General features: G+C 46.5%; 1 protein-coding gene and 1 long non-coding RNA gene across 6 annotated transcripts in view; one reads left to right on the forward strand and one right to left on the reverse strand.

Moving 5' to 3' along the window:
• Positions 1-622: 622 nt before the first annotated feature.
• Positions 623-9,314, forward strand: LOC133348738 (uncharacterized). Its single transcript, XR_009755828.1, has 4 exons — positions 623-920; positions 7,614-7,734; positions 8,158-8,270; positions 9,243-9,314. It is a non-coding gene; the product is annotated as an uncharacterized LOC133348738 (long non-coding RNA).
• The window catches only part of LOC133348736 (nitric oxide synthase 1-like), a 107,550-nt gene continuing 92,933 nt past the window's right edge, over positions 4,925-19,541 (reverse strand). For 4 of the 5 annotated variants that reach the window (XM_061561673.1, XM_061561674.1, XM_061561672.1 and 1 more), the window contains 12 exons: positions 18,315-18,489; positions 17,989-18,127; positions 16,480-16,558; positions 14,424-14,617; positions 12,701-12,870; positions 12,090-12,300; positions 11,427-11,514; positions 11,063-11,184; positions 9,879-10,027; positions 9,478-9,672; positions 8,127-8,236; positions 4,925-6,721 (listed from right to left, as the gene is read on the reverse strand). In XM_061561673.1, coding sequence (XP_061417657.1) covers positions 6,709-6,721; positions 8,127-8,236; positions 9,478-9,672; positions 9,879-10,027; positions 11,063-11,184; positions 11,427-11,514; positions 12,090-12,300; positions 12,701-12,870; positions 14,424-14,617; positions 16,480-16,558; positions 17,989-18,127; positions 18,315-18,489 — 1,645 coding nt within the window. In that variant the 3' untranslated portion in view covers positions 4,925-6,708. Of the gene's footprint in view, positions 6,813-8,126; positions 8,237-9,477; positions 9,673-9,878; positions 10,028-11,062; positions 11,185-11,426; positions 11,515-12,089; positions 12,301-12,700; positions 12,871-14,423; positions 14,618-16,479; positions 16,559-17,988; positions 18,128-18,314; positions 18,490-19,541 lie in introns of all 5 variants that reach the window. The other variant, XM_061561677.1, reaches the window with a different exon arrangement.

Here is a 19,541-nt window from a genome sequence, read left to right on the forward strand (position 1 = left end):
CAGGGCCTCCTTATGAATTGGGACGGTGCGTCCCTATGTCATAGGCTTGTTGTGCCATCTGCTGTGCGGGGTAGGGTTGTTCTAGCCGCTCATGAACGACTGTTACATTTGGGATTTCACAAAACCCTTGCTCTGCTCCAGTGTGATTACTATTGGCCGGGTATGGCGAAGGATGTGTCCACCATTCTCAAAGGGTGTGTGCAGTGCGCCCAACGGAAACCGCCTCCCATTGCGGCTAACCCACCATTGCAATCTATTCAGGTCTCGCGCATCAATGAACTTGTTGCGCTTGATATTTTGGGGCCCTTCCCGGTGACACCTAGAGGTAACAAGTACCTGCTGGTTGGCGTGAAATATTTCACTCGATGGCTCATGGCTTGGCCACTTGCCAACCAGTTGGCAGCGGCCGTTGCCGAGGCCTTTGTCCAGGGTTATGTCTTGGACAAAGGTGCACCGGAGCGGTTGCTGACCGACCAGGGGAAAATATTTTCGGGCACTAAAAAGGTGCGTACCTCCCCATACCACCCACAGACTGATGGGATGGTGGAGAGGCTCCACAGGACGATTACGTCCATGTTGTGCCATCAGGTGTGCGAAGCTCAAGTGGATTGGGACTTACAGATTCCAGGTGTCCTCGCCGCTTACAGGATGGCTCCCCACGCGGCAACGGGGTTTTCTCCCTTCTTTCTTATGTATGGCCAGGACGCTGATCCGCCCGTGGATGCCCAGTTGGGGATTTCCGAACCCCGTGCTAAGTCGAAATTGGCTGATCACATCAAATTTAAAATTTCTAAATTGGCCGAGGCACGGGAAGCAGCGAGGTTGAACTCGAGATCTTGCCAGATGGCGAACGAGCGGTTGCATGCACAGCGGATTCAGGACTGGGGCTACGCATGGCACAAGGCCTCAACACGCCTATGGTAAGTACAAAGTTCCTTGCTTCTTACGCTAACAACTCAAGTCCATTGTTTACTATTGTTAAACACATTAGTTGACAAACATTACTATATTAATGTTTGTGTGCTGATAAAAAATATGCTTCATTGCTTACCATTATGAAACAAGTTCACAGATGTTACAATAATTATGTTTGTGTGAAGATAACAACTCAGGTTCAATGTTTGCCATTATGAAACAAGTTAACATGTTACAATAATTATGTTTGTGTACACAAAACTCTTTTTGGATTTTTGGGTTGCTCAATTTCCCCTTTTTTGCTGCGCTTTTATGACGCTGCCACGGTCTACTGCCAGTCTGTGATTTCAGCTTATTTCTTCAATGCATTTCTATTGTTTCCATCACTCACGTCACGCTCTTTACTCATACGTAGTACTGCGATACTGATAGCTGTGCCATCATCGCGGATTTCTGTGCCCATTGATGTGTGTGTTTGACTCCATGTGTGTGTCTTTGAGTCCATGTGTGTGTGCGTGTAGAGCCATGCGTGTCTTTAACTCCATGTGAGTGTCTTTTTCGAACGGACGTCAAAGTGTTTATGTGTGTGTGTTAGTCCATGTGTGTGTGTCAGTCGATCTGTGTGCGTGTACGTCGATGTGTATGTCAGTCCATATGTGTGTGTGTTAGTCCACATGTGTGTGTAAGTTTATACATGTGTGTGTCACTCGATGTGTGTGTGTAAGTCAATGCATCTGTGTGTGAGTCCATGTGTGTTAATCCATGTCTGTGTATCTAAAGTAGATATCTGTGTGTCACAGTCCATATGGGTATGTGTGTGTAGCGCTATGTGTGTGCCAGTCTATGTATGTGTAAGTTGATGTGTGTGTCTTAGTCCATATGTGTGTGTGTGTAAGTACATATGTGTGTTTACGTCAATGTGTGTTTTAGTCCACGTATGGCTGTGTGCGAGTTGGTGTGTGTGTGTGTGTGAGTCGCTGTATGTGTGTACGTCCATATATGTGTGTGCAACTCCATGTGTGTATATCTCAAGTGAATGTCTGTGTGACAGTCCACATGTGTATGTGTGTGTACGACAATGTGTGTGTCACTCTATGTATGTGTGTGTGTCGCTGTATGTGTGTACGTCGATATGGCTGTGTAACTCCATGTGTGCGTCTGTAAGTCCATGTGTTTGTGTGTGTCAGTCCATATGTGTGTGTGTGTGTCTCAGTCCATGTGCGTGTGTATTAGTCGCTGTGTGTGCATGCCTCCATGTTAGTCAGTGTAACTCCATTTCTTTGCGTGTCTGTAGGTCCATGTGTGCATATTAGTCCATGCGTGTGCTTTATTGACCTGCTCAAGGCCTATGATACCATCAGTAGGCCTGGCCTCTGGGTTGCTCTTCGTGCTTTCCGAGTCCCGAACCCACTCATCACGATCCTTAAGGACCTTCATGATGGTGAGCGGCCCCGCGTCTTAACTACGTGGCCGTGAGTCAGAGCCATTCTCTTTACACCTTCGGGTGCAACAGGGATGTCCTCTGGCTCCCACATTTGACCACGTAGTTCGTCGAGCCTTCAATGCCTGTACCGGAATAATTTCCATCTGCTACAGATACAATGGGAGGCTGATCGATGCCTGGGTGCGGTCAAGGGATGGCTCCCTATTGCTCAACCACGTTATGTATGCCGATGATCTGCTAATGGCTGCTCACTCGGAGGAGGAGTTCGAGGTGCTGCTGCTGAACCTGGAGCTTGCCACCAACAGGTGGGGCCTTACCATCAGCCCAACCAAAGCTAAGCACCTGCCTGGTTATTTTGTACCATCGGACACTCCACCCCCACAACTCCCAATTGGTGATGGGGCAGTTGTGGAGACAGTGGAGAGTTTCCCTGGGCAGTGTGCTAATGACCGGCCCCGGTTTAACAGCAGAGGTCTCACTTCGAATCAGTCGAGCTGCAGTATTTTTTCGTTGGCTGCGTAACGCTGTGTGGAAGCTACCTGGTCTATCACTCCGTACGAAGCTTCAGGTCTTCTCGGCCACGGTCATTCCCTCCCTTCTCTACGCTTGCGAAACTTGGACCCCCCTAATGGAACATCTTCGCCGGTTAGAAACATTTAGGCTGGCCTGCCTATGATCCATCCTGGGTTTAACCAGGCTGCATTGTGTGAGGAGCTCACAAATCCTTGAAAGATGTGGACAAAGTCCCATCGGTGACCTCCGGCAGGCAAGGCTGCGTTGCCTGAGTCATGTAGCCCGCATGGCCAACCACCGCATGCCTAAACAGCTTTTGTTCCGCCGGATCGAGGGGGCTAAACGGGCGCGGCACAGGCTGGAGAAGACATGGAGTGAGGTGCTACAGGAGGACTTGGAGCTGAGTCCACTTGCGGATGACTGGTACCAGCCGTGTCAAGATCGGCCACTGTGGAGGAGGCTCCTGAAGGATGCTACTGGCCAGTTGGAGGCAGTCACCTTCCAACAACAACGGAGGGTGGAGGAGCGATGCCTTCAACAATGAGCGGAGCGCCGGGTGGCTAAAGCACAGAAAGTTGCCACAGTAGGGGCCACAGGTGGTGCATCAGCCAGTCGTCTCAGTCAGTCGACCTGTGCCATCTGGGTTTGCCCCGTGACCTCTTGCCAGCGGCCGTTCGACACTTCACGTGGCCTCAAGGTACACATAGCCTGGCACAAGCGTTGTTGTGACGTCACCACCACTTAGTGGCGAATGGTGGTTGTTGTTGTTCAGTCTATGTATGTATGTGTGAGTCCATTTGTGCGTGTAACTTTATGTGTCTGTATCAATGGATTTGCGTGTGTAACTACATGTGTCTGCCTTTTTCGCCCGGACAACGCCGGGTACTAACCGCTAGTACCAAATAAATGAACTTGAACAGATCGGCTTGCGACATTGTATCTTGTATGCATCACTGAGACCTGGCTGGATGACAATGCTGGCTAAATTTTGGATTCAGCTATTCCAGCAATGTATTCTGTGATCGCAAGGTTGGTGGCGAAGCTGACCACATCAAACCGAACATGGAATCCTGTTGTTATTTTTAACAATGGCTTTTACTTTTAAATCACAAATGTTCGCACCTCTGATTTGCACGGTTGGCTACGTACTCTGTGAACGAAGTCCGACATCTTACATGTGAGCCGTTGGCAATTCCTTTCTTCCATCTGAGGAATATCACCCAGATTAGAACACTTGGTTACCTCTGCTGATGTTCCCACCTTGGTTTATGTCTACGTGACCACTCACTTTTATGACTGCAACTCACTATACCTAGGGCTACTATGGGTTTATGTCCATCGTCTGCAGCCGGTGCAGAATGAAGCAGCCAGTTTATTGACTGGTAACGTCTAGGAATAGTCACATATCCCCTGTGCACCGTGGACTGCACTGGCTGCCAGTACGATGGCATTTTATCTTCAAAGTCGGTCTCCTGACCCATAAAGTCCGACATGACCAGGAAACCTGCTATCTGAAAATATTATTTCTCCCTACTGCCCCTTTCGACTGCTCCATTAAGAATTGCCAAACATCCCTAGAGTGTGACACGAAGCTACTGGGTCCTGTGCATGTTTTATGGCTCCTACCCTGTCGAATTCCCTTGTCTGATAAGGGACTGCCTGACCGCTGTTTTAAAAAAACCCGTTAAATATACCTCTACAAACTGGCTTTCGCAGATGAAAACTAAACTGATTGTACTCAATGTATGGTTGAAGCTCAATCTAATTTACATTTTTATGAAATGGTATTAAAAATGTTAAAATATTATTTTATGTACAGGGCCTTGGTTATAAGGTGCCTTTTTAACGGAAATAAAGTTTAGCTAAAGGGTTCCCCATGTCATTGTAGGTCATTTTACCATACTTCACGATGTCATTGCAGGTTGGTGAAAGGGGGTGCCCAGGACCGTTTTGTTACAGATGGCATAGCCCTGGCTGGGAATTCAACTCAGGAGTACAGGTTCATAGTGCAGTGCACTGTTAGATCACAAATTAAATAACGCTCAATTGTTTTGGAGTATATCTTCATTTAATAAAGCACTTGTAACAAATAACAAATGGTTGCATAAACGAACACACAGATGCCATGCACAGATATAATTTTGTAACATTTGCAAAGCAGCACAAATCCCGAGACCTGAATTTGGTCAACTCGGAGGCCTACGAATATATTTGACGCTTAAATGTTGCACTACGACCGACACAAAAATATACTGTGACAGAAACTTTGGCAAACTCCTTAAAAGTTATTTTGGATTTACAGTAGAACTTCAGTAAATGCGGTGATGTCGCGTGTCATCTGGCGAACGGAATATAGACATCCTCAAAATGTGTTGGATGGACACTGTAAAGTTTATTGAGAGTTTGTTGACAGGCTGTAGGTATAAATTGGAGACAAACTCGTGGGTTCGGGCTCATGTGAGTGGATTTGGATTTTAGAATCTCCGCCCCGACAGATTATAGGAGTGGTCACGGTAGCAGGGGGTGCAGATTATTGTCACGCTGATTTTTTGAAGTTCTGCTATATATCCATTTACAATGAAAGCCCCAACGTTACATTTTAAAATGCGACATTGTGCCAAATGTTCACAATGCAATGAAACTATTCCTGTATTTTTTATAAAAAGACAAAAATGCAAAAACAACAAACACCGTTACCAACGTGAGATTAGCCCAATTTGTTCGATGAAAAATCAAGAATTTACTGCAGACCAGGGTGACAGGTTTTCTTTTGTAACAACGAAAGTACCAAGGCAGTGAGTAAGTACATACTGCTTTGATTAATTAATGTTATATTGGGCCTCACCTGTGCCAGTAGGAGCTGGACTTTGTACAATAATTATGACAAATAACACACACCTACAAAGATAAAGATCCCCCTATAACATATACTAGACTGTTGGGGCAAGTGCTGTTAACGAGCACGTATTAAGGCCAGTGTGAACAAGGGGATGGTGGCCACACCTTGCCTGGCCGCCTTTGTTTCCCCAGTCCTGTTTATACACTGCACCAGTTACTAATTTTAACAACTTAGGGCAGCCATGGCTGAGAATAAAACTCAGGTCACCAGGTTCAGAGTGTAGTGCGCTAACCACTACACACCACCGCTCCCCAAATACATCCACACATACTTGAAGGTTGATGTTCTGCAAGACTTACTAAATTGTTCACATATAAAGAAGGCATGTAATTTAGAAATGAGATAGAATTAACTCTTTATTCGTATCACTGCAACCCGGCACGAATGCAAAGTGGTAGAGGCTTCTAGCTGTGCAGGTGTATAGGCTGTGTGCTTTACAATGAAAATAATTTAGTTGCTTCAGTTCGTCGAGACAAAATAAAAGTCCACGCGTGCAGGTGGATTGAGTAAAGGGAATGTGATGGCTAAATGCTATGGACTCACATAAACTAACACGTAAACCCAGAGACACACAAAGAGACCCATTGACTTACATAGAGACACAGTGAGAAAATGGAATGCGCTGGCAGTAGCTTCATCATCTTTCTCTAGAAGATCAGAGCACACAGCCCACCAGCTTCCTAGTAGAACTGCCCTGGTAGGAGCCCAGCACTGGTGCATTATCATCACGTGCTGGCGTCACATTCCAATAATCGGGGCACCTGCACATGTTCTAACAATGAGTAAACATGAAAACCTGGACTGTGGCAATGGGATGTGAAGACTGAAGTTTGGAATGTCCCCGGGTTAGGTAGTGAGTGAGATGTTTGTGATAACAGCAGCTTCCTCTGCCCTGCTCCAGCTCACACAGGTGATGTTCACAGGCGAAGATTCGTGTTTACGAGAAAACCCTGTGAGACACAAAGCGGCATTAGCCCCTCCGATCGTTAATTAGGTTTTTGGAATTTTGCATCAGCAAGGTTGTTTTCACGCTGCACCTGCCTGCAATGAAGCAAAGTTAGCTTGATCAAAATTGCCCCCATTCAGTCGTCATTAATTTAGCCTCTTCCAATGTGATACCCAGCTTCTGAAGGTCTTTGGTCATTGATCGCTGACAGAGAGCACCCACTCCCGTGAGTGATCTAGGCAGCTCGTCACAATTTATACATTGCTCATGGCCGAACCAAATGAACCTGCGCGTCCTTACGATAATTTTGGTGATGTGTGGTCAGTCAGTTCTTTCACTGATGGTGCCTTTAATAGCTGTCTTTGCTACGTATCCTCAGCGTATTTCGGATTCAATGACTATCGAAGGCATCGAGCTTTCACTCTCGTACTTCACCCAGTGTCCAGCCTTAAAGCATAGGCTGCAAGGCTGCAGCTGAATATGGAAGGCAGACTGCAAATGATGCAGAACCATTTACAACAAAGGAAAACTCATTAATATAATCCAGCAATTTGAGGCAATATTGCGGGTTACGTGGATGGTGAGTTTGCCCCTGAACAGGAGTGCTCTATCCCAAGGTTGCGCAAACTTTAGTTGCAGCTGAACTTCAGAACTAGCTGGCTAGGGGGCAAATTCCCAGTTGTCTGGTGGCCCAGTCTAATCCTGCAGACAACCTGGATATATTTAAAATGTCCATTTTACATTATGCCAATTCAATATGAATACACTTCAGTATAAATGTGTGTTGCTCTGAGGTACCTACCATATTGAAAACTGGCCATTTTGGCCAACGGGGGAGATGCAAACCCAAGCCAAAAGGACTACATGAAAATGTGCAAACACGTTTTTCCTTCCAGCTACTCTTCAACTTCCATCATCATCATCAGCCATGGTCAGTCCACTTGTGGATGAAAGCCTCCCCAAGTTGCTGCCACATCTCACAACCCGGCGATGTAACAATCCATCTAGCAGCTTCAGGTGAACTGATTTCATAGCTCTATCTCAGTTGTTCTTAACCTTTACTGCAGCCTGCACCCCTTTGGATTCTCAATCGTAAAAAACATGTTAATAAATACATAGTCTTTGATGAAACAAAGTAGGTGTACTAATGTGCCTGTGCTTAATTTGTTATCGATGATTTACCTTAAAAAATAATCTGGCATGTCTCGCACCCCCAAAAAGGGCATCTCGCCACTCCCAGGGGGTGCGTGCACCCCAGGTTAAGAATCACTTCTTTATCTCCTTGGTGAAATTCGTCTTGGTTTCTGTACTGTTGATTAAATACTTCTGAAGACAATCTCATGTTGGAAAGCATTACACAATTTATGAATATGCATTATTTTTCTTGTTTTATTTTGCACGGCACTCACTCCTCGTGCTCCTTGTCACTCTGCGCGATAGACGCTGATCGCAGACGTGTGGTCACTTCGAACGTGCGCAGGGTCACGCCGAAGATGTCCTCGTGGTAGCGGCCTTCGTCCTGTGGCAAGAGGGATGAGCAGCACGCGACGCCGGTCAGTGAAGTCCGCTAGCGAGCCCCGCCATGTTTAAGATGCATTAATAATCCACACTGGTGAACTCCTCTTCTAAGATGCATTAATAAGCCACAGGGGAACTCTAGTAGCAAGCTACCTTGGCGAGCTCCAGTAGTAAGCTTTGTTATTATACATCGGGAAGCTCTGATGATATGCTGCATTGATGATTTCCACTGACAACATTAATTGGTAAGCCACATTTATGATCTCCGGTGGCAAGCTACATTGGTAAGCCATACTATACTGCTGCCATCTTGCTAGGACCCTATTTGGATGGGTTTGTCATGGATAAATACAGATAAAAAATAGACACCACAAACATTTACACTTTCTGCATATACATTAACTTCATTATTATGTGTGTGTTTGCATAGGAAAGCTTCATTGCATCTCAACTCTTTTTCAGGAGGGTCCTGCCAAGCCTTTTACAGAAGGGTACAATGTTGCTATATATAACCCGAATCGAGTAACTTTTACACGTAGGCTTTCGCGACTAACATTATTCACGATAACGTTTTTTGGATCAGATCGCGTACTTGGAAATGTGTCGAAAACCCACCTCCACCCAACACAGCCAATTAGTAAGGTTTGTCATGTGAACAGAACGTGACACTTTGTGTATTAGATGTCTTCCTGATGATGGTTGCAATCACGAGTGAAAGATCTATTCAAATTGTAAATGTTGTGGGTTTGCTCTCTAACACACCAGTGTGCTGAAGTAGTGATACATTGGCAGGTTTTGTTTATGTCATACACCTTACTAATTGGCTTGGTCGGACAGAGGTCGATTTTCAACACATTTACCTTTAAATGATCTAACCTAAAATAAGTGTATTGGTCACGAAAGCCTACGTGTTAAAATGTATCAAAATTGAGTAATTTTCTGGAAATGTATCATCATTGGGATGTTTGGGCCAATACCATTTGCATTGTGTCGTTGTGTTTTGATAGGGAAGGAAACCAGGGAACATGGAGGAAACCCATACAGAACAAGGGGAGAACATACAAACTTCACATAGAAAGGTACCCAAGTCAGAGATCAAACCCAAGCACTTTTTGGTGTTTTGGTGAGAGACACCTCTGCGCCACCATGCTGCCCTGTGTTCACACATCCCATGCACCCCCCGCCCCCTCCCCAACGTGTGTCCCCGTGCCCTTGCCGCTCAAGCCGCTGGCGCTCACGTACCCGCAGGCGGCTCACGATCTGCCCGGCCTTCTCGAGCGAGATGTCTCCGTGCCGGCTCAGCACCTGCTGCACCGTCTTGAGGACGTCGCCCGCCATGGTGACGTCGCCGCACACGTACAGGTGCCCACCCCTCTCCTGCAGCACCGAGAACACCTGGGCAGCCAAGCGCTCGCGCAGGAGGTCCTGCACGTACATCTGGGATGGGGCAGTGTGGGGGCCACAGATGCAGCCCGAACATCAGACATGAGACACGCTTGACCTCATCTAAGGCAGATGAGTGATGATGATGGTAATGACGGTGGTGATGATGGTGTAACTCACCTTGAGCGTGCTGGACTCACGTGAGTGATGGTAGTGATGCTGGTGATGGTGGTGATGGTGGTAATGGTGACTGTGCTCACCTTGGGGGTGCTGGGCTCGCGTGAGTACGCCGTGTGCACCTCGGAGAAGACGCCCTTGCTGCGTGCGAGCTCCGTCTCGTCACGGTAGATATGATCCACGTCCCTCTCCCGGCAACCAAACAGCAGCATCATCCCACACGGATGCACACCTGCAGCACAGACAAAGATTACCATGTAGCCTCAAGAGACTGTTGGGGCAATTGCGGTAACCGAGCAGCTATGAAGGCCAACACAGCACACGAGAGGATGATCTGGCCAGTACCACACAAGGCTGCCATTATCTCCCCAATGCTGATGTTTACACACTGTACCAGGTGCTCATTTAAGACTGAGTCGACGTAATGGAGACTCCGTGTCAGTTCATATAATCGCCACTGATGTTGGCCATGAGCAGGAATCAAACGTGGGTCGATGGTTTCACAGTGCAGTGCGCTAATCACTGTACCACTACTCCCTGTGCATCTCACACACACCTGTGTGTGGATTACTGGTGGCTGAAGTGGCATGGTGGTTGAGCAAAGCATGAGTTAATGTTGTGTGGTGGTTATGGTTTTTGTTGTTGTTGAATGGTGGTTGTGTTGTAGAGGTGGTTGAGCTGGTATTAATTTGTGGTTGTTGAAATCGACATTATCGGGACATCCTTAAAACTACATATTGAGCAGCACATTGCAGAGAAACATGTGGGTTTTCATGCAGGACATAGTACTATTGAGTAAGTGTTTGTATGGAGACACATGTGGTCGTGGATGAGTTGTGAATGAGGCTGTGATTGAGTAGTGGTTGAATTGTGGTTAGGCTATGGTTGTGTTTGAGTAGTGGTTGAGTTGTGGTTGTGGTTGAACTGTAGTTACGGTTGAGTAGTGGTTGTACCAAAGTTGTGGTTGAGTAGTGGTTGAAGTGTAGTTGAGTTGTTGTTGAACCCTAGTTGTGGTTGGGTTGTGTTTGTGGTTAAACCATAGTTATGGTTGAGTAGTGGTTGGGTTGTGGCTTTGCCGTAGTTGTGGTTGAATTGTGGTTGAGCCATAGACGTGGTTTTGTTGTGGTTAAACCATAGTTGTTGTTGAGTTGTGTTTGAACCAAAGTTGTGGTTGTAGTTGAACCGTATTTGTGGTTGCATTGTGGTTGTGGTTGGACCGTAGTTGTGGTTGAACTGTAGTTGTGGTTGCGTGTGACTGTGACTGCACCTCGGTGCTCGATGTCGTGCAGCCGGTCCTGCCAGAACCCACGGAATGGAGCGATGCCCGTGCCGGGACCAATCAGGATGCAGGGCAGGCTGGGGTCAGAGGGCAGGCGGAACCCCGGGGCCCTGCCACCACCAAAGCCACCACCATGATCAGGACACCAAATACAATGTCAATTACAACAAAGAACAATGAGTGATGTTTAGAATTTTTAATGGATGTCAAAATTGCATTGAATAAAAAAAAGTCAAAACCAAAGGATTCACGGGTTTGGGTTCAATTTATCTGGGGTCACGCATTTGGGTTCATGTATCTGGGGTTGCACTTCTGGTATCACTAGGTTCGCGGATCTGGGTTCGGAGCTCACGGGCGCACGAAGCAGGGCACACTGTGCCCGGGCTCAATGTGGCTGAACCAGGACGAGCAGACGCCGTGATGCAGGGGTCCATTTTCCCCTGCACATGGGGTCACAGGGGTCACGGGGTCATGGGACAAGGAGAGGGCGCACATGTTACACCACGACCTGTTGAACAACAATATCAACCGCTACCTGCCTGGGGTCATATCTAGGGTGGCGTATTCGGTTTCTACCTCACTGACTTCAACGTAAAGCAGTCAGATTGACTGATAATCCAGCACTCACGGATTTACTCCAGTTGCACACTACACTGCCGGTCAGTCACTATCGCTGCTTGTTTCCGTTCCTGTGAACTTGATACATTCGTTCCTCCACTCGTGTTCAGAACTTTGTCTACAGACGGTACTCAACAACCACACTGCAGGTCATAACACTTATCTGCTTCTTCCCTCACACTGTATTGACTTTAGAATTACATTAAATCTTTTATTTTCCCAAGTTCTGATAATAATTTTGCTCAATTCTATAAAGATGTTAACTTTTTATCAATTACAACTTTAATAGTGCTATTGTTGCAGACCGCTAGGTGTTTTGAGCCTTTAGGCCTTTCCTGAGTAACCATGAAGAAAAAATAAAAGTTGCATTGGGTTCCACGATGGGCACGCGTCTCACCGTCCGTGCGATAGGAGACCACAGCGATGGTGGCGTGGATCTGTCCGGGCTGCGTGCGTGGGGACGAGCTGATGGAGTAGTAGCGCGGCTGCAGCAGCGGCAGCTGAGATACGAGCAGCGAGGCGGGGACGCGCACGCCGGGAAACTCGCACAGCGCCTCCAGCACCGAGGGGTTGCCCCTCCACTTCCACTCCTCGTAGGCCTGCTGACCCTGGGGGCAGCGCAGTGGTGGCGGCTCAGTGAAGCGCCAGCCTGGCACTCAGCTCTTTTTGATGTCTCCATTCTCTGCATTATGCGACGCTCCAGAAAATAAGCAAGACGCACCCCAAACTCATGGCAGGTGTCAGTAGAGTTACACCGATCTGGTCGCCCACACCCACCTACCAGACTATAAGATGCATCCCCAGCTTTTGCTTTAAAAAACAGAGCCACAAAGTGCGTGTTATGATCCGATGAATACAGTCCTATCCCAGTGCATAGCCATTTGTAAGGTACTAACCCTAATCTAATCGCAACATTGAATCCTACCTTTAACTCCATGTCTCTTACCCTCGATACAACACTGGCCCTTTACCTGACTCGCAGTAACACACTGTCCATGTGTCCCTCACCTTGGCAAGGAAGTGCAGGCGCTTGCGCTCTTCCTCGTCGTCGGTTAGCCCCGCGAAGTGGAGCAGCAGCTGTGGAGACGGGGGCGTCGTGATGTCCAGGAAGTGCGAGAAAGCCTGCGCCAGCGAGCAAGGGGGCAGCCGCCCCTCAGCCTGCCACTCGCTCACCGTGCCTGCACCATACACGCAGGAATGAGGACATCTTCCCCAGCAAACCACATTCCTTACGTGGCCAACCTGGCTGCCCAAATGAGTAAATGATACAGCAGCAAGCACTCATTTAAGGCTTTGTCACATTAGAGGAGTCGCGAGACATGTTAATATACCACACATCTCTGGCAGCCTATGCTTTTCATGGCTAAGGATCTAATTCAGGTTAATGGGATCGTAGTTGTCAAACATACACAGTTTCATACAGATATCAGGTGGGAAAGCATGGTCTGCTGCCTCATCAGTAGACCATGCTTTCCCACCTGATGACGAACGCTTGTGTTGCGCCCGAAACGTCATGATTTATTTTATTTCATACCTACGTGACTTTACCGAAAGAACCAAAGAGCATAAAAAGATACACATTTACACAGACATCTGTTTACATTAATTATGAACATGCTGTGCTCGAGGATGTACTTGCAACGCTTGGCCACTTGGTGATGCTATTGCTATTATATATGAACCATGGGCAGCTACGTTTAATGGATAGAATGCCATTCTTTTGGCTAGACTGCAGTACATCACGGCGACTTACACATCTAACAAAGTGATCTCCATAACCCTCTATTTCAGTGGTTCTCAAGCTGTAATCTGCAGACCACTGAGGGTCCACAAAACAGTGGGAAGTGGTCCACGGAACACACACATCATCAAGAAAGATGTGTGTGATTTGAGGATTCTAACAAAGTGCGAACTGGCGATATCACAACCTGTCAAACTTTGGGTTGGTGTTGGGTTTATTGTTCAGGGCTCTCTATCAAAATTATTGAATGATCCCAATGAAAGTGAATGGCAGTCACTTGAACTGATGGAAATGAATGTAAATGGCAGCGTGGACACCATCACACTTCCTAAAACTTCAGCACGCTGGGAAGCAACAGCTCCGTTCAGTTTTCATACCCTGAATAAACACGCTTATCAGCTTCAGCTCCGTCAACAACATCACATGCTACCATAGGAGGGGTGGTGACATGGCTTAGCCGCAGTGCTATCGCTGCTTGTTGCAGAGGTTCACGGTTAAAATACAGCGCCAACCATAATTTATTCATATTGTGAATGTATTAACCATAAAATTAAGCATTATTTATTTTAATGTGGACGCTAAAGATCCCGTGACATTAATTTGCTAGTGTAGGCCATTGAGTGCCAGCTCCATGGTCCAAATTTGCCCAATAAAGAACGTGTCCAAAAATTACTCGATTGAAATACACAAAGCAATTACTGGCCCCAACTGCAAAAAACTGGCAGGACCCTCCTAAAAACGAGTCATTACTCATTGAGGCTTTCCTGGGTAAACAAGCACCTCCGATTAGCACGGTTGGCTACGTATGCTGCAAAATAAGTTCAACATATGCATACATAGAAGAATAATTAGTTGTAGATCCCTCGACACCATAACACTACCATAAGTTACAGCACTGTGGACACCATCACGCCTGCATCAGATTCAGCACCCTGGAAAGCTGCACCTTCCGCTTGAGAACCTTCCTTCAACCCAGAGAGGTGCAATCACCGAAGGGAGTGTCGTGCTCCCGGGAAACCTGCAGGAGCACGGTCTGTGTGGCGAGCAATGCGTCCTGGAGTCGCGCCAGCAGCTCGTGCACCAGCTCGTCCCGGTTGGACGGGAACACACCCAGGTGGTCGCCCGGTTCGTAGCTCAGCTCCGGGAGACCGTGCACGTCCAGACGAATCAGCACCGTGGATCGGCTTCAGCACCATGGAGAGTGCAGCAGCAATATTTAAATCATTACACTAACCTCAACACCATCACCAATAGTGAAAATAACTCTACATGAATCAGGACTTAACTATTTTTCTAGTCCCTTTTGGTGCTGTTTCCTTCCTAATATCTCCTTACAGTGCTCTCTCCTCTCTCTGTTCACTGCAGTGTCTTGGCAGAATATAATCATAATATTTATACTAGAGGAATTCTATGAGCTACAAAGCTAATTTTTATAGATGTCCAGTCGGGGCGGGTCAGAACGTTACAACAACAAACAATACAAAAAACACGATAAGAATGCAAAGTACAGAAAAAGTGAACAAATCGCTAAAGAAAATATACAAATAAAACTAAACTATATTTTACATTAACGGGTAAAGCTCACTAAGCTATTAACTCACTGGCGGAGCCAGTGGGGGGGGGGGGGGTGGCACGTGCCCCCACAATGATCCGATCGAAATCCCTAATTTTGATCGGATAATTGGGGTTTATTAGTAATAAATCGGCATTTTGCGACCCCCACTGCCACTGTGTAGCATATTATTATGTGCCAGGGACTCTATGAGATGATAGGACAATAGTCTTGAGTCCATAATTGGCAATAAGTAATGGCAAAGCAGTTATAAGTGACTCACAGAATTGTGCGCACTTGCGTATACAGTGCACAACTTCCCTGAAGGCAAACACCTTCAGCGAGCGCGATGCCGATTACACACGGTTCGAATTCGACCCTCGATCGATGGCTGCGCCATCGCCGCACACGCGTCGAATAAAAAGCAAGGGACAAGCCCTTACTAACAACTATCATTTTTCATTGCTGGAGGAGTTGCCCCCCCCCCCTACCTCAAAATCGTGGCTCTGCCATTGTATTAACTTATCTTTCAGAAGAGACCTGGCCACAAATGATAGCTCAACAAAGTGGCTTAGGTCGAAATTTGTAGCAGCAAAATATTCTAAATGCATGTTTCTAAATGTGGAGGGAAAAACCAGAGGACCCCGATAAATTATCCATACCACCACGGGGAGAACATGCAAACTAAAAAAATGCAGACGTCGGGGTCGCAATCGAACCCCTAACCTGCATACCAGATGAGGAAGATAACATGAGACAGCTTCCATCTCATCATGGGACCTCCTTTGCCAGTACTAAAATATGATAATAGGTTTTCCCCTTTTTTCTGGCAGCAAAACAGGTGTTAAGATGTTAAAACACCAAACTGAAACCTTTAATAAGGAATCATGTCTGCATTAACCACAATACTTGTGGTCAGAATGCAAAAAAAAGTATTGTGGTTAATGTAGACATGATTCCTTGTAGAAGGTTTCAGTTTGGTATTTTAACATCTTAACACCTCTTTTGTTGCCAGAAAAAAGGGGAAAACCTATTATCACAGCTTCCATCCCATCCAGTGCTTGTTGTTTGCAACCAGTTAAGATCATGGTCTTCCCCAACACCAACTTTGCCACTATCATCACCATCCTTTGCAGCCAGTCACCATTTTTGCTGGCCACGTGTCCAACGTGCATTAGCTCCCCCTAATAATATCGGGAAATGTGATTCTTAGCAGAATGATGCAGGTTTAAATAACTTTAAGGTCATATTCTTGATCACGACTCGGCCCAGGCTTGGCTCTGGATCAAGTGAGCCAGCTCAATGCCACGCTTAACCTGAGCAAGGTCCCAGCCAGGCTCCAGAATTTAATGAGCTGATCCAAGCCATGCCTTAGCCGCTCATTCGTCTTTGAAAGCAACTGAGTATCTCTAGCCTGAGCTGGGCTGTGTTAGAGGCCAAGTCAAAGACGAGGCGAGACTAATAATCTGGCCCTTCGTTTGTGCTGCTGTCGACCTGGAGTTGCTGCTTTGCAGATTTTCCCGGGAAATGAGCGGCGCCGAGGAAATCTTCCGCTTGTGGATCTTAAAGAGAGCTGCATGGCGAGGAGAGGGCAAAGGGTCACAGGCAAGAGGTCATTGAGGCAGGGTCAAGAATAAGGCATTGGCATGGGATCACCCACCCTGAACTAAATGAATATTTTTCGATTTAAAGCTTTCGTGACTGCAGGGATTCATCATATGCAAATTCCTTTGTCAAAGCGCCCTCCTCCTCTAACCCAGCTTAAATAAACGTTGCCAAGCTTGGTGGTGTTCATTCAGACGCTGTCTTTCCGACAGCCCTGTTCTTCACCTGAGGACGGCTGCTTGCGTTGTGGCCGAAACTTCGTAAGAATTGTATTTTATTATGTAAAATTTTTATTATTTAATTATTTCCCTTCTACGCGACTTTACCGAAAGAACCAAGAAGATAAATGAATATTTTACCAGTTTAACATTAAGTTAAATGGTGCAAGTTTTCTGCAATATTGTTTAATGCAAAAATCATGCAGCAATGTTTAAACCTATTTATCTGTATTTACTGAGCTACAAAAATGTGGAAATTAAGATGCATTTCGATCGCGTAAATATATAAATGTCTCGTTAAAACCCGCCACCACCCGACACAGTCAACGACTAAGGGTTGTCACGTAAACAGAACATGCCAATTCGTCACTAGTACAGCACACTGGTGTGTTGGAGAGCCAAACCACAACATTTACAATCCAAGTACGACGTTTCGCCAGTAATTACAACCAGCTTCATCAGGCGACAGCCAGAATTGTGGAGAAGTCCACCTGTTTCGTTCCTTATATAGAGGCGTAGAAATAATTCTGATTGAGAGCGGGTCAAATACTTATTTCCCTCATTAAAATGCAAATACATTTATAACATTTTTGACATGCGTTTTTCTGGATTTTGTTGTTGTTATTCTGTCTCTCACTGTTCAAATAAACCTACCATTAAAATTATAGACTGATCATTTCTTTGTCAGTGGGCAAACGTACAAAATCAGCAGGGGATCAAATACTTTTTTCCCTCACTGTATATCACCACTGATCTTAGTGATGACCAGAAATAAACCCCAAGTCACGGATTTTAGTGCATTGCGTTACCGACTGCACTACTGCTCCAATGGTAACACGAATGGGCAATTACAGATTTAGAGTCCTTTTGTGGCAGGGTGGCAAAGCTGTAGCCCTTGTGCCCCACAGCAAGAACATCCTGAGTTATTTGTGTGGCGTTTGTACATTCTCCTCCTGTTCTGCATGGATCTCTTCCAGATTCTCTGGTACACTCTACAGCTAAAAATCAATCAATATAACTGGTATTGGCCAAACATTCCAATGCTGAAAAATTACTTGCAAATTACTCAATTGGAATGACAAACAGCAACATTTCCCCCTACTACAAAATATTGGCGGGACCCTACAAAACATTTCTCGAGGTTCAGTGAAGCCTTCCTGCCAATGCAGTTCGCAAGCACCTGTGATGAGGTCGGGGGCCTCGCTGGCTGGCACGAGGCGGTAACGGTCAGGGCGCCATGCACGCTCACTCCGCACCAGGGAATTCGCCACCTTGTCCATGTTCACGTCATCTCCGACGCAGAACACGTCACATGCAGCCTGAAATTCCATTGTGAAAATGGGCAACAATTCTGAAATGGATCGTTCTCCGACGTATTTTCAGCTTTACTGCATGTTGTTCGGCATGATATCCAACATTTCACTCCACCTGCTGAGAGCCATTCCTAAAGAAGCTTCCAGCACGATGAGCTTAACGTGAGCTGGGTTCATGGTGAGAGATCAGCACCTGGAAGACGCGGCGCGCCCAGGTGCGGAATGCTTCCTCCTGCCCCCCCAGCTCGTCTCCCTCCCCTATTCGCAGGATCCTCTCCCCACCCAGGTCTCCGAGCAGTGCGTCCACTGCGTGGCCAAACGCCGCAAAGTGAGGGTAGGCACGGGAGCCCAGCCCAAACACCGAGAACCTGAAAAACACCGGCACCACGGAGACACCATAGAAATATTACGCGCATACCACAATAACCACAATTCATATTCTTTGGGTCTTTCGGTAAAGTCATGTAGATAGGCGTGACTTTACCGAAAGACCCAAAGAATATGAATTCCTGCAGTCACGAAAGCTTTAAGTCAAGATTTAACCACTATTAATTTTAGAACCTTTTAAGATATAGGCTTCACAAAGTGTTTAAACTCCAACTGAATGCCCTTCTTGATGTTAAACAATGGATGAATCCATAAAGGAAGGGGGTGTGAGAGAAATGGGAAGAAAGTTCTGTTAGCCCCTGTAGCCTTACAGGAAGTGTTTTGTCCCCAACCAAGGATAGACCACGGGCTCTCAAACCATTGTGGACAGTAACTCCCACTTTAGGAATCTGTCAGGACAAACAGGTCCCGATTTCCTCTACCCTTCATAGACAATCCCCCTTCTGGGGTAACCCGTCCCTTAGAATAGTGGGCAAAGGGATTGGCCACTCTGGAAAGCAGTCGTTCCTACAGATTAGAGACGCCATTACTAAATCCCCAAATAATGACCTCTCTAGCGACTATCACCCCGTAATTAAATATCTCTCAGTAGGATGGGATAAATACAAAATGGCGGAGGCATATCGACTCCCTCACTCTGGGGAAGAACAGACCAGATTGAAAACTAAAAGGCTATGGGAAGGACAGTTGAGTTATGTTGTCCCATTCCAGAAGAGGACACAAATCTGGCACGCCCCTGCTACCGGTCCTAGGTTGCTCCCTTTTAAGGTTATTCAATACAAACGTATACATGGAACTTATCTCACCAATGAGAAGAGGGCAACGTTCTCAAACACCTCTCCAGACTGCCCTAGGTACCCACGGGGCACCACCCAGACTTACCTGCATGCCTTTTGGCCGTGCCCGGATATTACTGAATTTCACAAGGACATTGACAAGCACTTTAGTAAAATCTGCGGCACAAGCGTTAGGCCTTCGGTAGACTCCTTTCTATGGAACTTGAAACCAGTCAGACTATCATAGTCACAACACA

Source organism: Lethenteron reissneri, chromosome 28 (genome assembly GCF_015708825.2).
Source record: "Lethenteron reissneri isolate LAM-NWPU_2019-01 chromosome 28, ASM1570882v1, whole genome shotgun sequence".
Lineage (NCBI taxonomy): Eukaryota > Metazoa > Chordata > Hyperoartia > Petromyzontiformes > Petromyzontidae > Lethenteron > Lethenteron reissneri.